The following is a 21,901-nucleotide window of genomic DNA, read 5'->3' on the forward strand; positions in this document are numbered from 1 at the left end:
TACAGATGTACAATGTGGTAATGTGTGTGTGTGTGTATATATATATATATATATATATATATATATATATATATATATATATATATATATATATATATATATATATATATATATATATATATATATTTGCATATGTAAGTGTGTCTTGAGACTTGTATGGTGTGGTAGTGGTTAGCAAGCACTGGAGCACATACAGCGGGGAAAGGGTTTCTCTCAGATCACGTACACAAAGGACCCGATTCATTTTTAGCTGCCCTACACCCCTGCTTCCCCCACCAACTGAGAAGAACCCTAAATTCTGCAGCAATGATGGATGAGATGAAGTCTGAGCTCCCTCGTGGCACAATACCCCTCAGCATGTGGGTGCAGGTTGTTTCCCGCATACTGCGTCAACTCTGACCCTTTTACATTCCTCAACTTTCATTGACCTGTCGCTTCTAGGAAACCCACTAGAACAAAAACTCTGGAACTGTTAGAACAACCTTCCCTGCTAAAGAGGTTATATTTCACATCATTCTTTTTTTTTAATTATTTTTATTGTATAAAGCCTGTTCTCAGTATATAGTAAATACAAAAGTTCTGAGAATCGCAGGACATACATACAATAAAGCGCGGGTTTAAAATGAAACATAGAAATGGCGCTCATCAAATACGGACCATGGCCATAGTGCAGGAGGGCCCATCTGAAAGCACTTAAGTCCACCCATCCTCCCATGTTGTCCACATCCCTCCTCCGCTCCTCAAACATCTCAGTAACCGGACCAGCTGCCCCAAACCTTGTCCCATTTCATAGGCAACCCCTACTCTGGTAGACCACCTGCTCTGCCTTCTGACACCAATCTATGTTGGAAGTTTCACATCATTCTTGGTTCCTGCACTGAACAGCTGTGGTGCGGCTGATATGCTGGGTGCGTCCACAGTCTGGCACTTTTTTCCCCACAAGTTATCGTCTTGATGCTGGGCGGATATGAATTATCAAAATATTCAGGAAGCCATATGCTCTCCAACCGAAGCAGGTTATATCTTTAGAATGTTTTTAATCATAAATATCCATAACCACTTTTGGAACAGGAGATAAAAACTGCAGATGTTCCTTGAGCATTAGGTTTCTAGTACAACGGCCACGACCACCCAGAACACCGAAACTAAGTTAAAATTTATCACCTCAGCCAGAAGAAACTATAAATGCTTAAAATAAAATGTTTTACTGTTTTGCAAAACTCCATTAGAGGAACAAAGTAAACAGAGAAAGTGTTAATGAACCTCCACTGATACAAGAAACATTTCCAAAGTGAGACACACTGGGAGCCAGATGACGGGGTGGACAGGTTGGTAAAGGGTGGGGCGAGTGGGTTGGTAGAGGGTGTGGCAAGTGGGTTGGTAGAGGGTAAGTCTGGATGGGTTGGTAGAGGGTCGGGCGGACCAGTTGGTAGAGGGTGGGGCGGACCAGTTGGTAGAGGGTGGGGCGGACACGGAAGTGTGCTGGTTAGTTGTATTAGGTGAATGAGTGCTTGCAAAGCTGGGTGAGGAGGGGGATGAGGGTGTAAAGCGATCCAGGGAGGGCGGTTAACAGTTTGAGTGAGTAGCTAGTTAAGGGGTTGAGGAAATTGGTGGCTAGAGAGTTTAGTTTGTAGGCGGTTGAGCAAGTATTGGGGCACAATGAGTTGTAGGAGAGGGGTTGGCAGATGAGTGACAGAGGATTGGGTAGGCAGGTGGGAGGATGCTAGTAAGGTGCGCATTGGGGAGGTTTGTTAGTGGGGTGAACATGTTGGAGGACGGCTCTGAGTTGAATGAGCTGGTGGGGACTGGCCCATGCGATGAGAAAGGGCTGGTAGGACAGCCGGGGTAGTCGGTGAGAAGAAAGTTAGCTATAGGTTGAGTGAGTGGACGGGAGGGTGGCTGGGGAGCAGTCATGAAGTCGAAGGGTGTCTGAGTTGAGTAAGCAGTTGGGAAGAGGTGTCTGAACTGAGTGAGTGGACGGAAGTGTGTCTGGGAGATGGGTTAAAAGGCAGTGACTTGAGTGAACATTTGGGAGGGTGGCTGGTGATTTAACAGGTCATGGGTGTTTAAGTGAGTGGGTGGAAGGGTGGTTAAGAGGTTGACTGAGGTTATGGGTTGAGTGGATGCATGGGGGTTGAGTCAGTCGCTGGTTGAGCGCTGGAGTATGTTGGTGGACGAGTGAGCAGGGGTGAGAAAGTACTGGGGCTGGGTAAGTGGGTGATGGGGACTGATGTTGAGTAAGTGGGAGCACTGTTTGGTAAAATGTCTGGGAGGCTGGCTGGTGTTTAAGTTTGTGGAACGGTGGAAGTGAGTGCGTGGGTGCGAGTGGCTTGGGAAGTGACTGGCGGGAAGCTGGCCAGGGAGGTGAATTGATGAGTGGGTTGGTAGGAACTCAATGAGTGTGTGGAAGAAGGGCTATAAACTCTATAAGCTGAGTGTGTGGCTGTGAGTTCTGCAGGCTTGTGGGAGGGTGGCTATGAGCAGAGTAAGCAGGTGTCCGTCACTTCAATGACCAGCTGGAACGGTGATGTGGGTTGGGAGGTTGGATGAGGAGGTGAGTGGATGAGCAGCTGGCTGTTAGTGGGTGATGGGGTGGGAGCATGGCTGTGGGCTGAGTGAGCAAGAGGGAGGGAGTATGCCATTTCAGTGAGTGGCAGGGAAATGACATGCGTGAGCTGATAGGCCTGCTTAAAGTTGATTGAGTGGGTCAGAGAGTGGCTTAGAGTTGAGTGAGTAGGTGGGTAGTACAGAAAGATTATTGTTGAGAGCGAGTGGCTGGGACCAGACAGTGGGTAGGAGGGTGATTGGGGAGGTGAATGGGCGGGAAGGTGCCGGAGGAGGTGAGTGAATGCGAGGGAGATCATGTGTGGTAGGGAGGGTGACTGGACTGAGTTATGTGGGTAGAGTGGCAGGTGGGAAGGGTAGCTGTGGGTTTAGTGAGTGGCACGTTTGTACGTGGTTGGGAGGGTGGCTGTGAGTTGAGTGAGCAGGAAAGAGGCTAGCTCTGGCCTGAGAGTGGCTAGAAGGTGAGTGGGTGCGAGTGAGGGAGGTTGTGGGTTAAGTGAACAGAAGGGAAGGCCGTTGTGGATGGAGTAAGTGCACAGGAGACTGGCAGAGCACCTGGGTGAGTGGGAGGGTGAGTGAGTTGAGTGAGCAAATGGAATGGCGACTGAGTTGAGTGAGGTTCTGAGAAGGTGGCTGAGGGTTTAGTAAGGAGGATGGCTGTGGCACGAGACTGGCTTGGAGGTGAGTGGGAGGGTGGCTGTGGGTGGAGTAAGCGGGCGGGAGCTGAGCTTTGAGTGGAGTGAGCAGGTTGGAGGCTGGCTGTGGGCTGAGTGGGCATGAAGGATGATTGGGGGTTCAGTGAGACGGTGGCTGGGAGATTAGGTGGCTGTGGGTGAAGTAAGTGGGGGAAGGTGGCTGTGGAGCTGAATGAGTGGGAGTTTGGCTGTGAGTGGAGTGAGGGTCTGGGTGGATGGATGTGAGTTGAGTGAGGGCCTGGGAGGGCTGCTGTGTGTTAGTGGGTGGGTGGCTGTGAGTTGAGTGAGGGATTGGGAGCGTGGCTAGTGGTTAAGCGTCTATGCTGGGGTTTAGTTATTTGGAAGCTTGATCATGAATGGTTGACAAAGTGGTAAGATGAGTGGTGAGGGAGATGGGTAAACATAGTATGGGCTTGGTTCTATAGAAATATATAGGAGATATCTGAAAGTTCAGCTATTTTGTTTCGGAGATGACCTCTGAAGAGCCCAAAGACTTTTCGGCAACAGAATAGGAGTGAGGACTAGGTGACTTCAGTGAGCCGGAAGCTCAATACCAGGAGGAAAGCAGGATTGACTGAATGCTGGTGTTGCAGGTTCTGCAGGCTTTGGGCCGATACCGAATCATGCAGCAAGGTTACTAAAGGAATCCTCGTTTGGCAGGGACCAATGCCCATGCATTCAGCAGGGTTACTGAAGGAATAATCGCTTGGCAGGGACCAATGCCCATGCATGCAGAAAGGTTACTAAATGAATCATCAATTGATAGGAACTGATACCCATGCGTGCAGCAAGGTTACTAAAGGAATCCTCACTTGCCAAGGACCAACGCCCATGCGTGCAGCAAGGTTACTGAAAGAATCCTCACTTGCCAAGGACCAATGCCCATTCATGCAGCAAGGTTACTAAAGGAATCCTCACTTGGCAGGGACCAATGCCTATGTATGCAGCTTAGTGGGCAAAGAATACTCACTTGGCAGGGACCAATGCCCATGCATGCAGCAAGGTTACTAAAGGAATCCTCACCTGGCATGGGCAGGGACCAATACCTATGCATGCAGAAAGGTTACTAAAGGAATCTTCGCTTAGCAGGGACCAATGCCCATGCATGCAGCAAGATTACTAAAGGAATCCTCGCTTGGCAGGGACCAATACCCATGCATGCAGCAAGGTTACTAAAGGAATCCTCGCTTGGCAGGGACCAATGCCCATGCATACAGCAAGGTTACTAAAGGAATCCTCGCTTGGCAGGGACCAATACCCATGCATGCAGCAAGGTTACTAAAGGAATCCTTGCTAGGCAGGGTCCAATGCCCATGCATGCAGCAAGGTTACTAAAGGAATCCTTGCTAGGCAGGGACCAATACCCATGCATGCAGCAAGGTTACTAAAGGAATCTTCGTTTGGCAGGGACCAATGCCCATGCATGCAGCAAGGTTACTAAAGGAATCTTCACTTGGCAGGGTCCAATGCCCATGCATGCAGCAAGGTTACTAAAGGAATCCTTGCTGGGCAGGGACCAATACCCATGCATGCAGCAAGGTTACTAAAGGAATCTTCGCTTAGCAGGGACCAATGTCCATGCATGCAGCAAGGTTACTAAAGGGATCTTCGCTAGGCAGGGACCAATACCCATGCATGCAGCATAGTACGCAAATAATACGTGCTTAGTACAGGACTGATCTCCCTGCATGCAGAAAAGTTACTAAAAATTCTTGCCAGGTAGTTTCACAGTTCTGAAACTAGGAGACCTCCAGCTCTGAACCAAGTCAGGAGAGAACGTAAGTTGTGACTAGGAGAGGGAATTTTAAAAGTAAAAACACAATGGAATCTATCAAGGCTATCTGGCCGTCACATCGGATAGCATTCCATTCCAACTTTCCTTTTTTAGGGTCGAGCCTGCGTCGCATGCGCTTGCGTTTCACCAAGCGAGATGCTTTAGTAATTAAAAAGGGCTCGGAGCCCTGTCCACGTCACGTCAGTGTCTGTCATTGGTTCGTGGGCTTGCCTGTTAGAATCTGCTTGATTTCATTAGTGGAAGGCATGCACATGTCATGCCTTTTCCGGTGGATAGCCCTCCTCGAGCGCATCGACCAAGTACAGAAAACATGCGAGGCTCGCTGTTTTCTGTCCGGCTCGTGGACTACTTTTTCTCTATTTTCCCAGCGCGATCTCGCTTGGCAGAAGTCGAGCGCTTTACACAGTTGATTGCACTTTTTCGGGTTACGTACATAAATGCACTTTTGTCGATAGGTGAAAAGTCGGGTTAGGAGTTTACAACGCTATCAGCTCTAACACGAGCAAACGCTAGACCCGTTGCATTGCAAATGCTTTTTTTTTTTTTTTTAGCTCTCCTGAACCATTACAGACAGAGACAAAACATATGTACATAGCTTTTGGCCCTGTCCCAATAGAGGCAGCCTTGCATGAAAAGCACAGCCATGTCTGAGCTTAGCAGGAACCGGACCTACACACATGGCCATAATGGGCACGTCTAGAGGAGGGAATCCCTAGCCACCGATGGCCGCCCAGGGTGTTCTGACCACTGTTTCACGGAGGGCTCCCAAGGGCACCTTCTACACACCATATGACCACTCAGTGACCCCCAGCTGTTTCCAAACAGAGGGACTATCCAGGGAACTTCACCACATGGAGAACAGGGGAGGTATAAATCGAGCTTCGAGTCTCTGACCCTGGAAGTGAAAGCCTGACACAGCACACAAGGGAGCTTCCCGCTCATAAAGACCGATCCAAGATGGCCCTCGTCAGCCCATGCACGTGGAGGGAAGAGATTTGTTGAGTTCTGATTAATGGCTGCAGGGATCGGGGAGCAGCCATGAGCCGGCCTGGGCATCAACGGGGCAGTGTGTACTGGGGGCACCGTCTGTGCACTACCTGGAGCTTGATGAGTGCGTTACTGAAGTGGGGTTGAGATGGGCGAGGAAAGGGAGGGCCACCCTTGGCCTGAAATGGTTAGAGTGAGACAATGAGTGAGTGAAGGGCTGAATGAATTACCCTAAATGCACTTGCATCCATTGCTAGAAGGAAACCTAGCACATGGGTTCTAGTTTGGGCCTTTAGTAAAGAGGCGAGTTATACAGACACTCAGTGCGTGGCTTCCACGCTGCACCTGCTAACAGGTGACTTTACAGATTACTGCGCATCGGAGAACCCCTTAAATTACAGAAACAAGAACGGGTTTAAAAACAAAGAGGTCAAAAAAGGAATTACTACTTATTGGTTTTGTAACAAATGTAATTAATATGATTACATCTTCTGAACAGTCTTTGTTTTCTTATCTATATAAAAAGGGAAAAAACACGTATCATTTACCAGTGTTAACTGCACTAACGGCACAGGGCAGAACACTGCACCCAGCGTCCAGTTGCCCAGTCTCGTGTGGGTGGGACGGGGCAGAGGCGGGAAAGCAGCACACGTCAAGCAGCCTGAAAGGTGTTTGATGAGACAGATCTGCTTTAAAACCCAACTCTTGCCCGAGTGTCTGGTTCGGATCCCCGGCCCATTGCCCATTTTTCTGTAAAGATCCCTGCTCCTCAGGGATGGCTTATTTAAAAAGAGGCGGCCATTTACAGGGTGAAAAACAAGATGCGGTTCAGCAAACTTGGCAAAGGCTTGAACATTCAGAATCAGCACAAGAGAGGCGGAGAGCAGTGGAAACCTTGTTAGTAAGAGAGTTGCAAGGTTACGAGTGTGCCACGTGGACCAGAAGTCCCACACCACATGATGGGAATCCCAGGGACACAGCACTGATTGCAAACTGGCCCTGAAAGAGACCAGGATCTATCGCAGTCACCGATGACCCACAGGGAGTCGGTGATGACAGTGTGGGAGTGTCGGCAAGGAAGGGGGTCCAGCCTTGTCCAGCACTCCGCCGGGCCTGAGGTTTCTAAGTTATAACGTACTATATATTCAGAAGCATATATCACGGAGGTGGCGATGGCCACTCTGTAGTTATGGTTAACCCAGAGCTTTAATTAAAGGACATTTTTTGTTTTCTTAGTTTTTGCGCAGTTCAAGTAAGCTGCACAAAACTCTCCCAAAAAACGTACATGCACTCTAGTTTTCTGTGACAGGTTTCATGTTGATCTGTAGAAGCGGGGCCTAAAAAGTAACATGTGCAAACCCCATTAAGATTTTTTGTTCCTATATCCAGGAAGAAATAGCTGAACGGAATTACAACAAATTTTACATGCAGATAGAACAGGAAAGAAAGTTTACTTGGCTTTGTGAAAATCCGTGTAGTACTAGCAGGGTGAATCTACCCTGGTCCCCATGCACCCACTTGGAGAAGCCTTACAGAACAATTATAAAAGAAATGATTTCCATCACAGGGTTCGTGATTCCTGGGGGGGCATTAAAAAAAAAAAAAAAAAAAAAAAAAAAATGCACTGCTGCTGCGATTCACCAACAGCAGCACACAGCGGGTGGAAGCGGGGCCTGGCCACAGCCCCACCCCTGCAGCCAACCTATGCTGCACATGGACAGCTGGGAGCAGCAAGGGTTGGCTGCACAATGTGGGTTGCATGCATGGCCTGGCCACTTCTGGCCAACACTTCCTGAGGATGGCTCTGATCAGTGTGAAGAGGGGCTTGAGTTCCCATGGGGGGCTGTGCGCCAGAGACCAAGCCCTTCTACCACGCCCCGCTGCACAAAGCCAAAGGCCCCAGGTCGCGGTTACTGGATGCCTGTGGGGAGATGGAGGCAGTTGCTGGAGGGCAGGCCCTGCATCCAAGCACGCTCTGCATGGCAAGAAGCTGTGCAAGTGGTTTGGATGTCTGTGGAGGGTTGAGTACAGAGCTTGGAGCCAGGCCCTGTGGTCAACCCTGCTGCATATGGCTCTTAGCCATAGGAAGCTATGCATGGCTGCCTGCAAGCTGGCGAGTACAGAGGATGGCCTCTGGTGTGTTGGCCACCCAATAAGGGAAGGTTGTGCACTGCAGTTGTTGGCTATTCGCAGAGGGAGAGACAGTGCACTGTAGATTTCAGCTTCCCATCAGGGCCGGAATTGGAACCCAAAGAAGCCCTGGCAATTTTGTCAGACAAGCCCCCGCACGAAGGCTGGAAATGAGAGTGAGTGGATTATGCTGGATTGCTGCTTTGTTATTGGGGGTAAATATTGCAGCACCATTGCAAAACATGCCCACGATGACAAAACCAGCTCCCACCCCTCCAGTCTCCCAAAGAATCGTCTGAAGCCCGCTAGGGCCAGTCCGACCCTGATTCTTATGGAGAGATGAGATGGCTGCCTTTGTAGGGGACCCACGAATATGGTATTACCAACAAATTCCCCCCTTTTACTGCTATGGTTACATCACCTCAACATGTCTAAAGAATTTCAGAAATGTAAGAAACACAGTTAGAATGCCATTATGAGTATAAATTAAAATCGAAAAAACACTGAAATTTGCAAGTTATGATTCAAAGCACAATCCTTAATTGCACAACAGCCATGTAAATCCATAACTAGCAAATTTAAATGTAATGCTTATGACCTCACAATTTTTGTATTAATAAATAACACTGAAAAGCAAAATGTAATTAACGACACATAATCAAACCAATAAATTATACTACAATCATTAGTCTCAGTCGAAGTGGTGAGAATGTGACATGTAATTTTATCTGTAAGATGATTTACAAAATTTATAAATGAAAATGTGCTCCTAACCATAACTTATGAAGTTAGTGGTCGTTTTGCTTATCTATAACTGCACTTAAAACTGTGTGTCTAAAGTGAAAGACAAAAAATGACTCTGCAATAGGTATCTGTAGTTATGGTTAAAGTTTTCAATGTAAAAATGTAGGGCCTAATTTAGAACTTGTCGGATGGGTCACTCCGTGACAACGGTGGCAGAAGTCCTGTCCGCTGAAATCTAAACCCACTGGATATAATGGAATGTAGATTTCGGCGGACGGGATATCAGTCACCGTTGTGACAAAGTAACCCATCCACCAAGATGCAAATCAGACCTGTAGTTTGTTTTCTTCATGCACTGTTCGACAAATCTGCATAACGCTTTCTAAACAAAAAACAGATTTGGGCTCAGCATGTCAATATTCATGCAATTCCGTCAAGTGCTGGGGGATACTGAAAAGTTTGTTTTCCCGTTTTATCTTTAATATGATATTTTGCTCCCTACTGCAGGACACAAGGCTCAGTGCTGCGTCCTTGAAAAAAATAGAAAGAAAAAAAGATAAGGAGCCATAAGGGGGCCAGAGTAGCGTACCTAAAATCCATGGCTCAGGTAGAGTATTCCCAAACAGTAAAATTAGTTAAAAGTACATTTTTCTTCAATGTTCATTGGTCCCAGTGCAGCTCCAATGTCTGCTAACCATGCCATGGACTCCACGAACGCCAAGCAGGGGCCCCTGGATACATGTAGGACCCGCTCTTAGTGCATGAACCCTATCTCAGGTGCTGTGAACCCGCAAAGACTCATTGGCACTTGTTGGACCTCCCACAGGCTTTATGGGCCTGATACAAGTAACAATTAGTACAAACATGGTTCAGAGACATGAACCTTGACAGCTTTGAAGCCCAACTTTCACTCAATGCCAAGACACTTGAATTCATCCTGGACACCAACATCGCCCTCAAAGAAAGCACTGCCAATAAAACAAAGGTGGCCTGATATCAGTTCTCTCTTCTGAAGAAAGCAAAGGTGTTTGTCTCAGAAGTACACTCATAAAACTGTTGATTAAGCCCTCATACTCTTGCACCTGGAAGGTGCCAAAACCTAGCTCCACGGTCTCCCAGACTCCACACTGCCCACCTTTAGTGTCAGGTCACAGCGTGTCAAACCCAGGCCTTAAAATATGATTGCCTCACCCCCACTTGAATGGCTTCCCTTGCTGACCCACACCTTCTTCAAAACCACACGACTAGCACCTACACCTAACTTGCATATAAGCAGACCATCTCGCAGTGGTTCTCAGCACAGCCAGGACAACATCAGACTGGACAATAAGAAGGGTATGAAAGAAAAAACGAGACAGCAGGCCTTTTCCATGTATGCACCCAGGACCTGGCACAACCTCCTTATATCCATATGAGCCACCCCAACCTTGCTCCAGTTTAGGAAAGCATCGAAGATGCAGCATTTTAAAGACCACTACATCACGATGCAGTAACAGTACACACCTGCTGTTAGCATTCGGCTTTCTCTCCAATCACACACAGATTACACCTTTGATTTTGACCCTGTACAGCATTCAGTGCCTTTTGGCTAAGTTCAAAATATACAAATGCCACATACAAACAAATATAAGCGGCAAAGTAGAAGCAGGTATGAGAAGTAAGAGGGCAGAGTAACTGGAGTGGAGAACAATGTTGAGTGAGGATGAAGCAGGATAGAAGGAGGTGGGGAAGGCAAGAGGAAGACCTAGGCTAGAGTGGAGAGTAAGTGTTCGAGTGGGGGAGGAGTAGGGATGAGGCATGACAGGAAAACACAGGGTGGGCATGAGGGAGGATAGGTGAGAGTGGAGGAGAAGGGAACAAAAAGAGTGGGGGGGTTCTGAGAGCAGGTGGAGAATGTGAGGCCTAAGTAAGTAGTGGAGTTAGGAAGGCCAGAGGAGGGTTGAGTAATTAAGGGGGAGCAAGAGGTTGCATTTGAAGGAGTTGGGCGGAAACTCAATGGAGGGAGGGGGGCCAAGGTGAGTGGCTCAGCAAGAAGGGTCAAAAGGTGAAAGGATTTAAAGATCTGTCTGGAAAGGGGGTGAGAAAGCAGGAGCAGGGAGATGAGATGCACAGCTTATGTCTGGCAATGGACAGGAGCCGGACCCTGAAGCTTTGTAAAGTGGGAGGCCCAGCTTCTTAAGACATCAGTCACCGTATTGTATAGAATCCACCTCGAGAAGAGTGGTGCAATCTACAGGAAGGCAGGTTCAGATACCATGCAGTAATTAGAAGTCTATGACATAATCTGGAAACAACACAGAAGTAACCTTCAGAAAATGTTACTTGCAAAAATAAACAAATAAATAAAAAATGTGTAACTTGGAGATCTCTGGGTCCGTTAGCGGTTGTTGGATTATTCTGAAACAAGAAGGGCAACTGGTAGTCATACTCTCGCACTCATTGAATTGCTAGTCCTGTAACTTTGACACAAGCACCACTCCAGCCTCTTCAACACAGTAACCATTTTATGGGCCTTGAACGGCACAGCCATACGCCCACATACAGTAGGAAGAGGTTTTCAAGTGATAAAACATGACAGAAAATATAAGACATCGAACAGTTAGGAACTTGCCCTTACATCATCTACCTTTCGCCACCCTACTTAATCACTCAGTTTAACTACCATAGTCCATCCCTCATAACACCCCTGCTCAATTATAAGAGCCTTTTAACAGATAACCCTGGCGAGTAGGTCATTAATGAAACATGGGACAACCATATCTTCTGCCAGTGTTAGACAAGACCACTTACTTTAGGCATCTCAATCGATGCTTTAAAAAAAAAAACATTGATGTAGCCATATCACAACAGTGCCCTTGCTTGGAGGTTTCTGCATTCGGCATCTTTCAGGTCTTCTCCTGCCATCCTCCCCAGCACTATCCCCAACTGAACCGGTCACAGTCAAAGTATTTTACATCATCATACAAGAGTCCTTCTTTTACCGGGTCTCTATGATCAATCCTGCAAACTACCATTCAGCACTTCAAACAAGATAGTCTGAAATCCATAATATCCCCTCTTGATTTACTCATATGTCATTTCCTATCCATTTTCAACTAGCCCAGTCATCATCCCGCCCTCTTTACGAACCGGCATCACAAACTGATCTTGTTATCAAAGTTCTGACGGGACCTCGCTATGGATCTGCTCAATTTCAAACGACTTCAACATTAATGTGGAAGACAAAACCATGCTGAACGCCTGCAACCTCTTCATCCAGCAGACTGCCAAAACCTGCCTCACCGAATGAATGATGCAGCCAAGAACTAATTGTCAAAGGACAAAACATGCAATAGCTAAAACTCTGATGCAAATGTGACTTACCCTCAGAGCTCAGTGGGCCTAACAGGGTCCACATCAAACACAGAACAGACTTAATTTACCAAGGCAGATGGTTTACACTAGCTTATACTGATGGTCAAATTCCGCTTCAAAGTGATACACCACTTCTTTACCTCAGTCCAGAAACCTCTAACCCAATCTACAGAAAAATCTCCAGCCACCAAGATATCCTATCTGGGTGCTATAAGCATTAATTTGACATAATAGACATTATGCTGATGTCTGTTAGTATCACCTGCATATCCCTTCATCAAAATCAAATTCTAACCAATGACTTGTCGACCCACTGCACACACCGTTAACGCCACATTAACATATAGTACAATCAACTGTGCCCTGAAAACTGGCCCAATCCATACCTTGCTAAGTAAACCTCATGTTGATCAAGCAACCCAGAAACTAAAGGCCCATTACATGCACTTGATTCCTTGAAAACTGTAACCGCAAAACCAATCACCCTCAAACTCCAGGCTCATATTGAAAACCACACCCTTGTAAGAGGCAATAATCAGGCTGCAAGCACAGATGCCGAACTGAGATTGTGGCTCTCCAAGTGGCTGACTGTGTCTTATGGATCCGTGGTAGCAGGGTACTCTTACAGCAGTTTTTGTGACTGTCAACAACAGAGTCAACAAGGTCAAAAAAAAGCTGTTCTGGTAATCCCATGGCAATGCATGGGTAATGCAGAGTGCCCAATAGAAGAGTTCTATCCTAATGACATTTTATTAGTACATGAGACATCTCTGTCCTACAGCAAGACAGAGCATTTGCTAATACAAAAATTACACTGAAAGGCAGAGAGGTGAGCCAAGGACTCACTGATGAGTTCCACGCCCTGCACTATAAATACTCTCTCTTTCAACACAGACCACTGATTTAGGGCTAAAAGGTTCAAATATGCAATCACCAATACCTAAATATGTCATCATCCAAAAGTAACAATTGTCTCGAAGCCAGACAAGATCACGTGGAATCAAGGTTATAATTGCATTCTTTAAATATAATTAGACGGGTATAATGCATTATCCTCTCCAAGGACGACCCTGGCCCAGACATACACATGGAGTTTTACAGCATATGGGCTTCTTCTTCATCCTATTGTACTGAGCTAATTTCCTAGGTTTTCACATGGATGTACTTTATACACAGACATTACCAAAAAGGCTCAGACAGCCTTGTTTCAGATGAGCTAGCGTGACCGAAAGTGCTTACAGGCAAAAGCACAAGCTTGTGTACTGTGCACACGCACAATGACAACACCCTCTTCACAAGCCAACCAGAATGGAAAGCCACCAGTTGAAATCAGTACTCCACGATCTGCCAAGACTCAGCAAAAGCTAGATAAAATATGATCATATCACAGTTGCAAGGTCATGGCAACCAAAAAAACATTCACCTGTGGATACAGATACTCACCTAGACGAAGTATGGCTGGTTCCAATTCCTGTCAGACTCTAGAACTTTCAACCCACCTCCACACCCTCCCTGTCCCTTCCACCCTGGTGAAATCAAGGTTTGTATAACTATGTGCTTTTAATCGCAGACGTGTGCTATGTTCTAAATGATAGATATTTTTTCCAGGAAAATTTCACTTTCAAACTATTTTAATCTATACACACCCAAAACTCCAAATTTGCTGTTTAGCGATAAAAATGATTGATCGACTAGTAAAAAGATTCCACTAGCTCTATTTTCACAGAACCTACCTATCACTATCTTTTCTGTCAATGTAATCTTACATCCCATCTGGTGTATTTACAGGAATAGCTGAAGAGTTTAGGTGCAGTTCGATACTTGGACGATCTCACCTCCCTCAGGCCCTCTCTCAACAATTCCCTAAATTCTGTTTTTATATGCTCCACTTCCTACTTATACCATCTGGTGTGCTGAAAACAGAATCATAACAATCTTTCAATGCCGTTAACATACATACTCCCTGTTTCCACTTACAAACATTTCATTGTTATTTCTACTCTTACTATTTAAAGCAGCCCCAAAGTCTAAGTACTTTAAAAATGAAATTACTTGTATCTCCTATCTCCTCCTCTATCACTGTCAACATTTCAGGATGTATGCATTTTAGGTATGTGTGTGATCACCTACTCACCCACATATCTACAGAACAGCTCCTAGGGCATTAAGAAAGAAAGGGGACCCTGAAACAGCCAATACAATACTATTTATTTACATTCGTTCTACCACACAACATGCAGGCCTACATTCGCCTCTATTTCCTCTCAATGGACAACCACATACAAAAGGCATACACCAGAATATCATCTCTGCACCACTGAGAACAGATTTTACCAATAGTAAATACACATTCTGTCATTCTAAAGACATGGGGGAGAAAATTGAGGGAAAGAGATGTGCAGGGTAGTAATGCAGCAAAAGGGTTCACGATGAAAAACCCTTGAGACCTTCTACTAATCAGCTACATGTTAACCTGGCGAAAAGCATGTAAGGCAGTGGGTCGTCAACTTGTCACCGGTCATCCGCAGCATCATATTTCTGCTGACTGGAACGTCCATTACTTTGCCTACTGGTCACTGTGGTATTCACAGTACAGTGTCAACTGACATGTTGGCCATTATGCAGTCACCTGGCAGGTAAGCCCAGGATGTTTTCATCTGGCATGTGGCCCACTGTGCATCTGGGTGGAACGTAAGCCAGTGTGTTTTCGGCTGGCATGTCAGCTAGTGTGCTGTCATTTGATAGATTGGCTAGTGTATGGGTGGCTTGGAAATTCACGTGTCTCTTAGAATCGGCTCCATTACTAGTGTGCTGCTGGGTGGCAAATATACCAAGGACCGCCAAATGTTCGTCCCTCGACATGCTAGCTAGTGTGCCATTGGGTACAGGCTGAAATGCCCGAGTGCTACAAGCTGACATTGTGGTCAGTAGTTTATCATTTGGCACGTTAGCTTACGTGCAACTGGCTTGCCAGACAGTGTGTTGCAGGAACACTGGTAGTGACAAATCATCATTATTTGACAACTCAGCTCACAACAGACTGATTGAAACAGGAAGGACAAGTGGCGCACATTCCATGTAACACTAGACAGCATTTGACATTTCCCTCAGAGTGGATGTTGAGTTATACACAATTCACATTTTTATAGCTGTATCTGTCTTGGCACAACTTGTGCAACGTCAGGCAATACATCTGCTACACTGACTGCATTTCTGCAGCGAAGAAATGTTTGGTAGCTATCTTTTCTGAGGTACTCTTGTTTTTCTCGTATATGCAAGCTTTCTGTATTTCAAGCTGTAACTGATATTTAGAAACTTGGTCTAAATGAGCAATTAACAGATGATAGTCATCGAAGAGCTCCCCTTATGCAGGCGTGCAACGCAAAACGTTACTTCAGGTAAAGTATTCTTAAAAGTTTTCAAATGCTTTGATAGTGAACGTAGCAACGAAAGTGATCACACACCTGGTGCCATACTTGTAACAGATTGGTAGAAATACGTGTTAAATACCTGAGAAATATATATTTTCTACTAAACACTAGTATGTATTTTTCTTAAAAACAGTTAAACACGGAGTATGAAAGGGAAAACGCGTTTAAAAGTATGCCAAGGGTTCAGTCAAAGGGACCATAAACTTAAAGATAATGTTAATTGAACAACAGAAATCGTGAGACAACAGGTGCCGGGCTTTGAAAGGAGAACACCGATGAATTATGTTAGTTTGAGTTTTGATTTTTTAAATTATAAACACAAAAGTACATGTTCTTGGATACAATGAAAAACAGGACTCGCAATGCTATAATTCCAATATTCCGTTTTATTCAGACAGAATGCCACTCAAAGTGGCTTGCAACCGCCACACATTAGCATACTAGAAATACAGAATGACACATAGATACATTCAGAAACCTTGCAAGTTATGCTTGTCGCGAGGATGGGGACATCAAATGTTTGATGAAACATTGCCCATGTAGAAAATGAGTGAGAGCTTTTTCCTGTACCATTGATTTTTCATACCCTATTGAACTGAGATTCTTACGGTTTACCACTACCAGACTGAAAACCAAAAACCCACTTTTGCTCAGTTCTATGCGGGACTGGCATCTGCTCTCACGAAATCACGGTGAACACGCATGAAAGGATTACGAAAGCATCTGAAACCTCTACAGGAAGGGTAAGAAGGTGTGTTGGCTGTTCATCACATTAAACTCAACGTAAATAAAAACATTTTGGAGGCTGGGAAGGTTCTCAAGGCAGGTGTTGCATCTATGACATCTGTGGGAGGAAATGTGCTTCCTCCCATAGATGTCATAGATGCAATAGAGGGTTTAAGGTGAATGTTTTGTGGGAAGCGGTTAATGCCCATCCACCCTCTGAACGCAGACGCGCCGGAGCATTAAAGGGTGTAGGCACTTACTTGGGGAACTTCTCCTGCAGCCTCCTCATGCACTGCCTGCTGGGCTTCAGGTGGGAGATGAACTTGGCAATCTGGCCATACTGGGCTTTGGTAATCTTCATGTTCACTGAAAGTCAAAGAGCAGAAATCCTGTGAGATAATGAGTCCTACGACACTATCAGCGCAGGGCAACGTATACACACACGGCTACACCTAGGGCAGGTTTGGAAGCCACAATCACAGATGGTTTACAATGCATTTGTTTTGCAAATAAATGGCTGCCTGACACAAGCACTAGACTGCAGCGTGCAAGCACAGCAAAGGAGACTGCTCACTCAGTTCTAGAAATGGTAGCTTGTCACCTGGTCCCCTGCCCTCCACGCGCGGGCCTGACAGGGGCTACCAAGCTCCAAGTGCATTGACAGAAAAACAGGAGCATAACCGTGGCTGACAGTGGCAGCTACACACGTGGACCTGCGAATAGCTATAAACAGTGCACTCTGCAGTGCGCCACACGGGCGAGCTGGACACGGAGCGGCTGCCGGTGTCACTAAGCCCACGCTGCCCCCAAAATCCCACCACAACACGCCCACAAGTCCACAGCTGACTCCAGCCAGGCTACCTGCCATTGCTCAACGCTACTGCCGGCGCAGGCGATGTACGTCACTGCTCCCGCTAGGGGACCACGCTCACATACGGGAGCGTCAGGGACGCTAATCACGTCGTCACGGAGACAGAACGGGTCCACAGCCAATCAGCTTCGAGAATGCGGGGTTGTCCCAAACCGAGGCTTGAATGAGTAGACTTTCCGGAAGACGGGAGTAGCGTCCCTCGCATAGCCAGTGTCGCTCTAGTTTGGCGTCCTCTAGCCTGAACTGTAGCGCGGGAAAGCGCCGCTGAGCCGATGGATGCACAGATGAGCAAAGAGGGGCGAGTGGTTATTGCTCAAAACTATCTGCGCAAAGGGGCGCTGCTTGGAACCTAATGCTCTCTGTTTTAGACCATTCAGGTCAGGCACAAGTCCTAAAAAAAAGAAGTGGGCGGACTAACCAATGTAGGCAGTGTGCAAGTGACATCGCACGTGGCATCTGTAGCGTGGTACTTTAATACTGAATACACCTTGACGGAATACACGTTGCCCATTATCAGGCTTTCCATTTCACCTGCATTAAGTAACTACAAACCATAGCACACACCCCTCTTATAATTAACAACTGTAAAACATAAATGTAACATATAACCAGGTGGGGTTCTTCTTTTAGGTCTGAGGTGTCCTTCTGAAATTCCTACACATTTACATACAAAATATTAGATTGATTTTTTTAGAGATACGATCATAACTCTAAACAAGTCAATGCATTTAAGTCTGGGCTGTCTGTCCCAGGCTGCCCTCCTGCCTTGCTTTGAAGCATGAGACGGACGCCAAGCAGTAAATCAACTTTCTACACTGTGACACACGACGAAGGGCTGACTGCTCTAAAGTCCTTCATTTCTATTGTGGGCTACGGCAGTATCCACGATAAGCCAGTGATGCTTTTAGCGTCATGATTTTGAGTGTATGAGTCTTCATCCCTGCGTGAGGGCTGGGCAGGCGTCCGTCATTAACAGGCATAGATCCTACCCTTTCCACATTCGTCATGCAGTAGAAGTGGATGCAAGCACATGTGATTTAGTGCCATGTCTTCGGTAACAGTGTTTTTCTAATGCTAATCTTGTGTTGTTGTACTGAGACCCCTTGTCATGCTATCCTCCCCAATGTGACACCCCAGGCCCTGGCTGTAGATCGCTGGCTCCTTTAGAAGTGGAGCTGCTGTATTTGTTCCTCGTGTAATTGTTTCAAACGACGAGCACGGTTCTTACTCCCTTGCGAAATGGATCCAAATATCTGAGTCAAGCGCAAGAGGAGAAATACGTGTTTGTAGTAAAGGCACCTATCAGCTGTATGGCGTTAAAATTGGTCCTATATTCATGCCCTTAACATTAATGCCACAAACATGGATTGATACGCAAACAATGAATGTTAAAAAGTGTGTAACGTGTATCAGTGATTTAATTCCTCTTATTTCACGTTTTACTTAATATTGCATTCCTCAAGAGAGTTAGCTGTTTCATCATCCTGTGTTTCTGTGCATTGTATTACTCTTGCATAGTGCATACTTTGACTCGTGACAGGTGTTTATGAGGGGCTTGATTGAGAGCGCTGGTGCTGAGGCTGTAGGCAAAACAAAGTGCCTGATAATGGGTTGGTCTCTCTACAGAGCACACAGAACAATGGTCATGTATTACAGTTGCAAATGAAATTCTGTGTAAATGTGTGGAAGGGGTGCGTAGAGATCAAAATATTTAGAAGGCAAAAGCAAAATGAAGTAAAGTGCTCAAATGTGAATGAGAGCAGAGTAAGTTTGGGGTGGTAAAATGAGGGAGGTGCGAGGGAGTGCATTCAGGGGAGAGTGAAAAGAGGATGCTGAAGAGGACAGAGAACATGTTGAAAATGTGTAGATGGATGGGATGTGAATAGAAAAAGGGAATACATATCTAACGTAAAGTACACATAACTGACAGCCATACTCCTTCCATAGGCCTCAATAATATTTAATTCACAGTCTCCCAACTTCAGAATTGAAACATTTCCAATGTTAATTATTTATAAATAATCCTTGTTGTTACTCATTTATCTTAAACAGCTAACAACCATTGACAAAGCCAATAGTACTGACAGGTTTTAGGTGTATGTCAGTTGTGTTATATTTACTGGATGCAATAACATCTCAGAGAGAAACCAAAATTCAGGCGTTGTGGCACACTATGGAAATATCAGAATTTTGTTTTTACATGTTCTCTTTTAGAGAGCCCCAACTTTTTTCATCCCACTTAAAGATCTGTCTGCACATATTTCTGTATGATTGCTTGCAGCCAGCAGCTGTGGTTGCTTGCTGATGCCTAGTTAGGGCATTTTCTTCCTAAGATGATGCTGCATGCAGTGCAAGACACTGGGCAAGTGCACACTTTAAAGGGCCTGAAGTTGTCGCACTGTACAATTGCACATTAAAGTAACGGTTGAACGTATTAATGCAGTAAGATATGGGGCAGTTTCTAATGTGTATAGTATTTCAAGACTATACGTTCCCACTGCTCTATAAACCCTGCTTTATTACTAAATTTATTTGCTTTCAAATGCACCTTTCGGCAATCTTTTTTAAAAATTTTCTTGGGAGAAGGGCTCACCTTGGACCCCACGTTTGTCCATTATGCTTGCTTGTTTCACTCGCTACATAAAAGTCATACCCAAGTTTTACGCCCCACCACTTTCAAATGTCACCAGCCGCCACTGATAAAAACACAGTAGAGTGATCCCCTAATGCCCAAAATAGAGAGATGAAAAAAGCAAAATAATAAACATAATATATAATGCAAAATAATATGCAGGTAACATGAAAAAGCTCACTCAACCAACCACATAATCTTTCAGCCACCCTGGTAAAAAGCTTCTCCTCTTACCATCATTCTACACATTGGAATTACCTGAAGTCAATCTCAGGCACCACACTCCTTCCACTATCATCATTACTCTGGACCATATCTCCATCCTCATTCCCTTCCTGAACAGTACCTTCACCAAGGCTATTATGCATCCTGACTCCACCTTCCACACTCCTTTCGAAGCTATCAGTACTTAAAGCAGACTGACCCCTCTGTCTTCAAATATGTCCACCAACCGCTCAGAACTTTTTTTTATCATTCTTCCCTCTGCCATTCCTCACCATCCCAAAGTTATTCTCCTTAACCCCTAAGGCCACACATTTAGGGTTCCATACCTTACCATTTTTCAATCAAACAGTATTCCTTAAAACCACCACCACTTCCTCAGGATCGAATAATTGACTCTTCCCTTTCTGGACTTTAATTGGTTTCCATACTTGCACACAGTCACCAACTATTTACCTGAACCAGTGTAACACCTTGAGTTTTGTCATAATATGATTTACTTCTTTCATGCATCTCTTCTAACTTCCCCTTAACCGACCTGAAAGACCACTGTTCCACCTCACACTGCCGTAACCACACAGGGCTGAACTTACAACTCGGTCTTCTACCCCTCATGATCACAAATGGAGATACCCCCGTAGAGTTATGGATGTTTACTCAATATGCTCAAATAGCCTTCTTCACCTCCAAACACCATTCCCTCGGTTTGCTATCTGCACCTTCAATGACACCTTTAACTACATGGTTAAACCTCTACACTGTGCCATTTCCGCTGGGATTATAGAGCGATGTTATTCTATTCTTCACACCTACCCGCTCAAAGTAATTCTTAGCTGCATTAGTTGTGAATTGCACTATATTATCACTCAGCAACACTGCCGGAATACCTTCAGGCACAAATGTTCTATCTAAAAATTCCAACAGAGTAGTGGTATCTGCCCTTTCTACCATCTCTACTACTGGCCACTTAGAGAAAAGATCCATCAACACAATTACATATTCCTGTCAATCCCCCACAGGACCTAGCAAGTCCACTGCTACACACTCCCACTGTTGCCTCGGAATCAAACATTAATTTATGGGTGGCTTCAATGTATATAAAGACTTGTCAGCTGCAAAACCCACTCTATACAATCTCACAAATCACTCCAAGTCTTGTCAGTACCTAGCCACCAGAATACCTCCTTGACTACCGCTTTGGTATTGACAACTCCAAAATGCCCTTCATGGCACAGCTCTAAAATCATTTCTGGCAACCCAACTGGAGGAATAATGTTCTTGTTCATGAAAATCAAATCTTTATCCACCAATATTTCTGCCCTGACTTCCCAAAAAGGTCCTAATACCTTCGTCACTAATTCCTTCTTTAGCCAACCCCCATACATGCACTACAAAACTTTTTGTAAAACCATATCCTCCTTTGTTCTGCTTCCCACTCTTCTTTTTTAATGGCAGGAGTGCCTGAGTCAAGTACCAACAAAACCTTGAAACCATTCCATGGGTCATCAACATACTCCTCCAATGAGGTAGGTATTCTTGAAAGGCTGTCTGCCACCACGTTTTCTCTGCGAGAAATGTACACCATAATGTACACATTGTCCTTCATTCACAGAGATAAGCTCACAATTCTGGCCTAGGCAGACACACTCCCTTCAGCAGTCAACAGTTTATTCAATGGTTTATGGTCAAACCGGGTGGTCACTGGCTTGCCCCAGACAAAAGCAAGAAAATGTTCTAAAGCACATGCAA

The 21,901-nt window shown here is 45.4% G+C and overlaps 1 protein-coding gene across 2 annotated transcripts in view; it reads right to left on the reverse strand.

The window, feature by feature from the left end:
* The window catches only part of CDIN1 (CDAN1 interacting nuclease 1), a 574,168-nt gene extending 556,805 nt beyond the window's left edge, over nucleotides 1-17,363 (reverse strand). The window contains exons 1-2 of one of the 2 annotated variants that reach the window (XM_069209034.1): nucleotides 17,289-17,363; nucleotides 16,688-16,793 (exon numbers count right to left, since the gene is read on the reverse strand). In XM_069209034.1, coding sequence (XP_069065135.1) covers nucleotides 16,688-16,793; nucleotides 17,289-17,295 — 113 coding nt within the window. In that variant the 5' untranslated portion in view covers nucleotides 17,296-17,363. Of the gene's footprint in view, nucleotides 1-16,687; nucleotides 16,794-17,001; nucleotides 17,126-17,288 lie in introns of those variants that run through there. The other variant, XM_069209035.1, reaches the window with a different exon arrangement.
* Nucleotides 17,364-21,901: the final 4,538 nt, after the last annotated feature.

Source organism: Pleurodeles waltl, chromosome 9 (genome assembly GCF_031143425.1).
Source record: "Pleurodeles waltl isolate 20211129_DDA chromosome 9, aPleWal1.hap1.20221129, whole genome shotgun sequence".
Lineage (NCBI taxonomy): Eukaryota > Metazoa > Chordata > Amphibia > Caudata > Salamandridae > Pleurodeles > Pleurodeles waltl.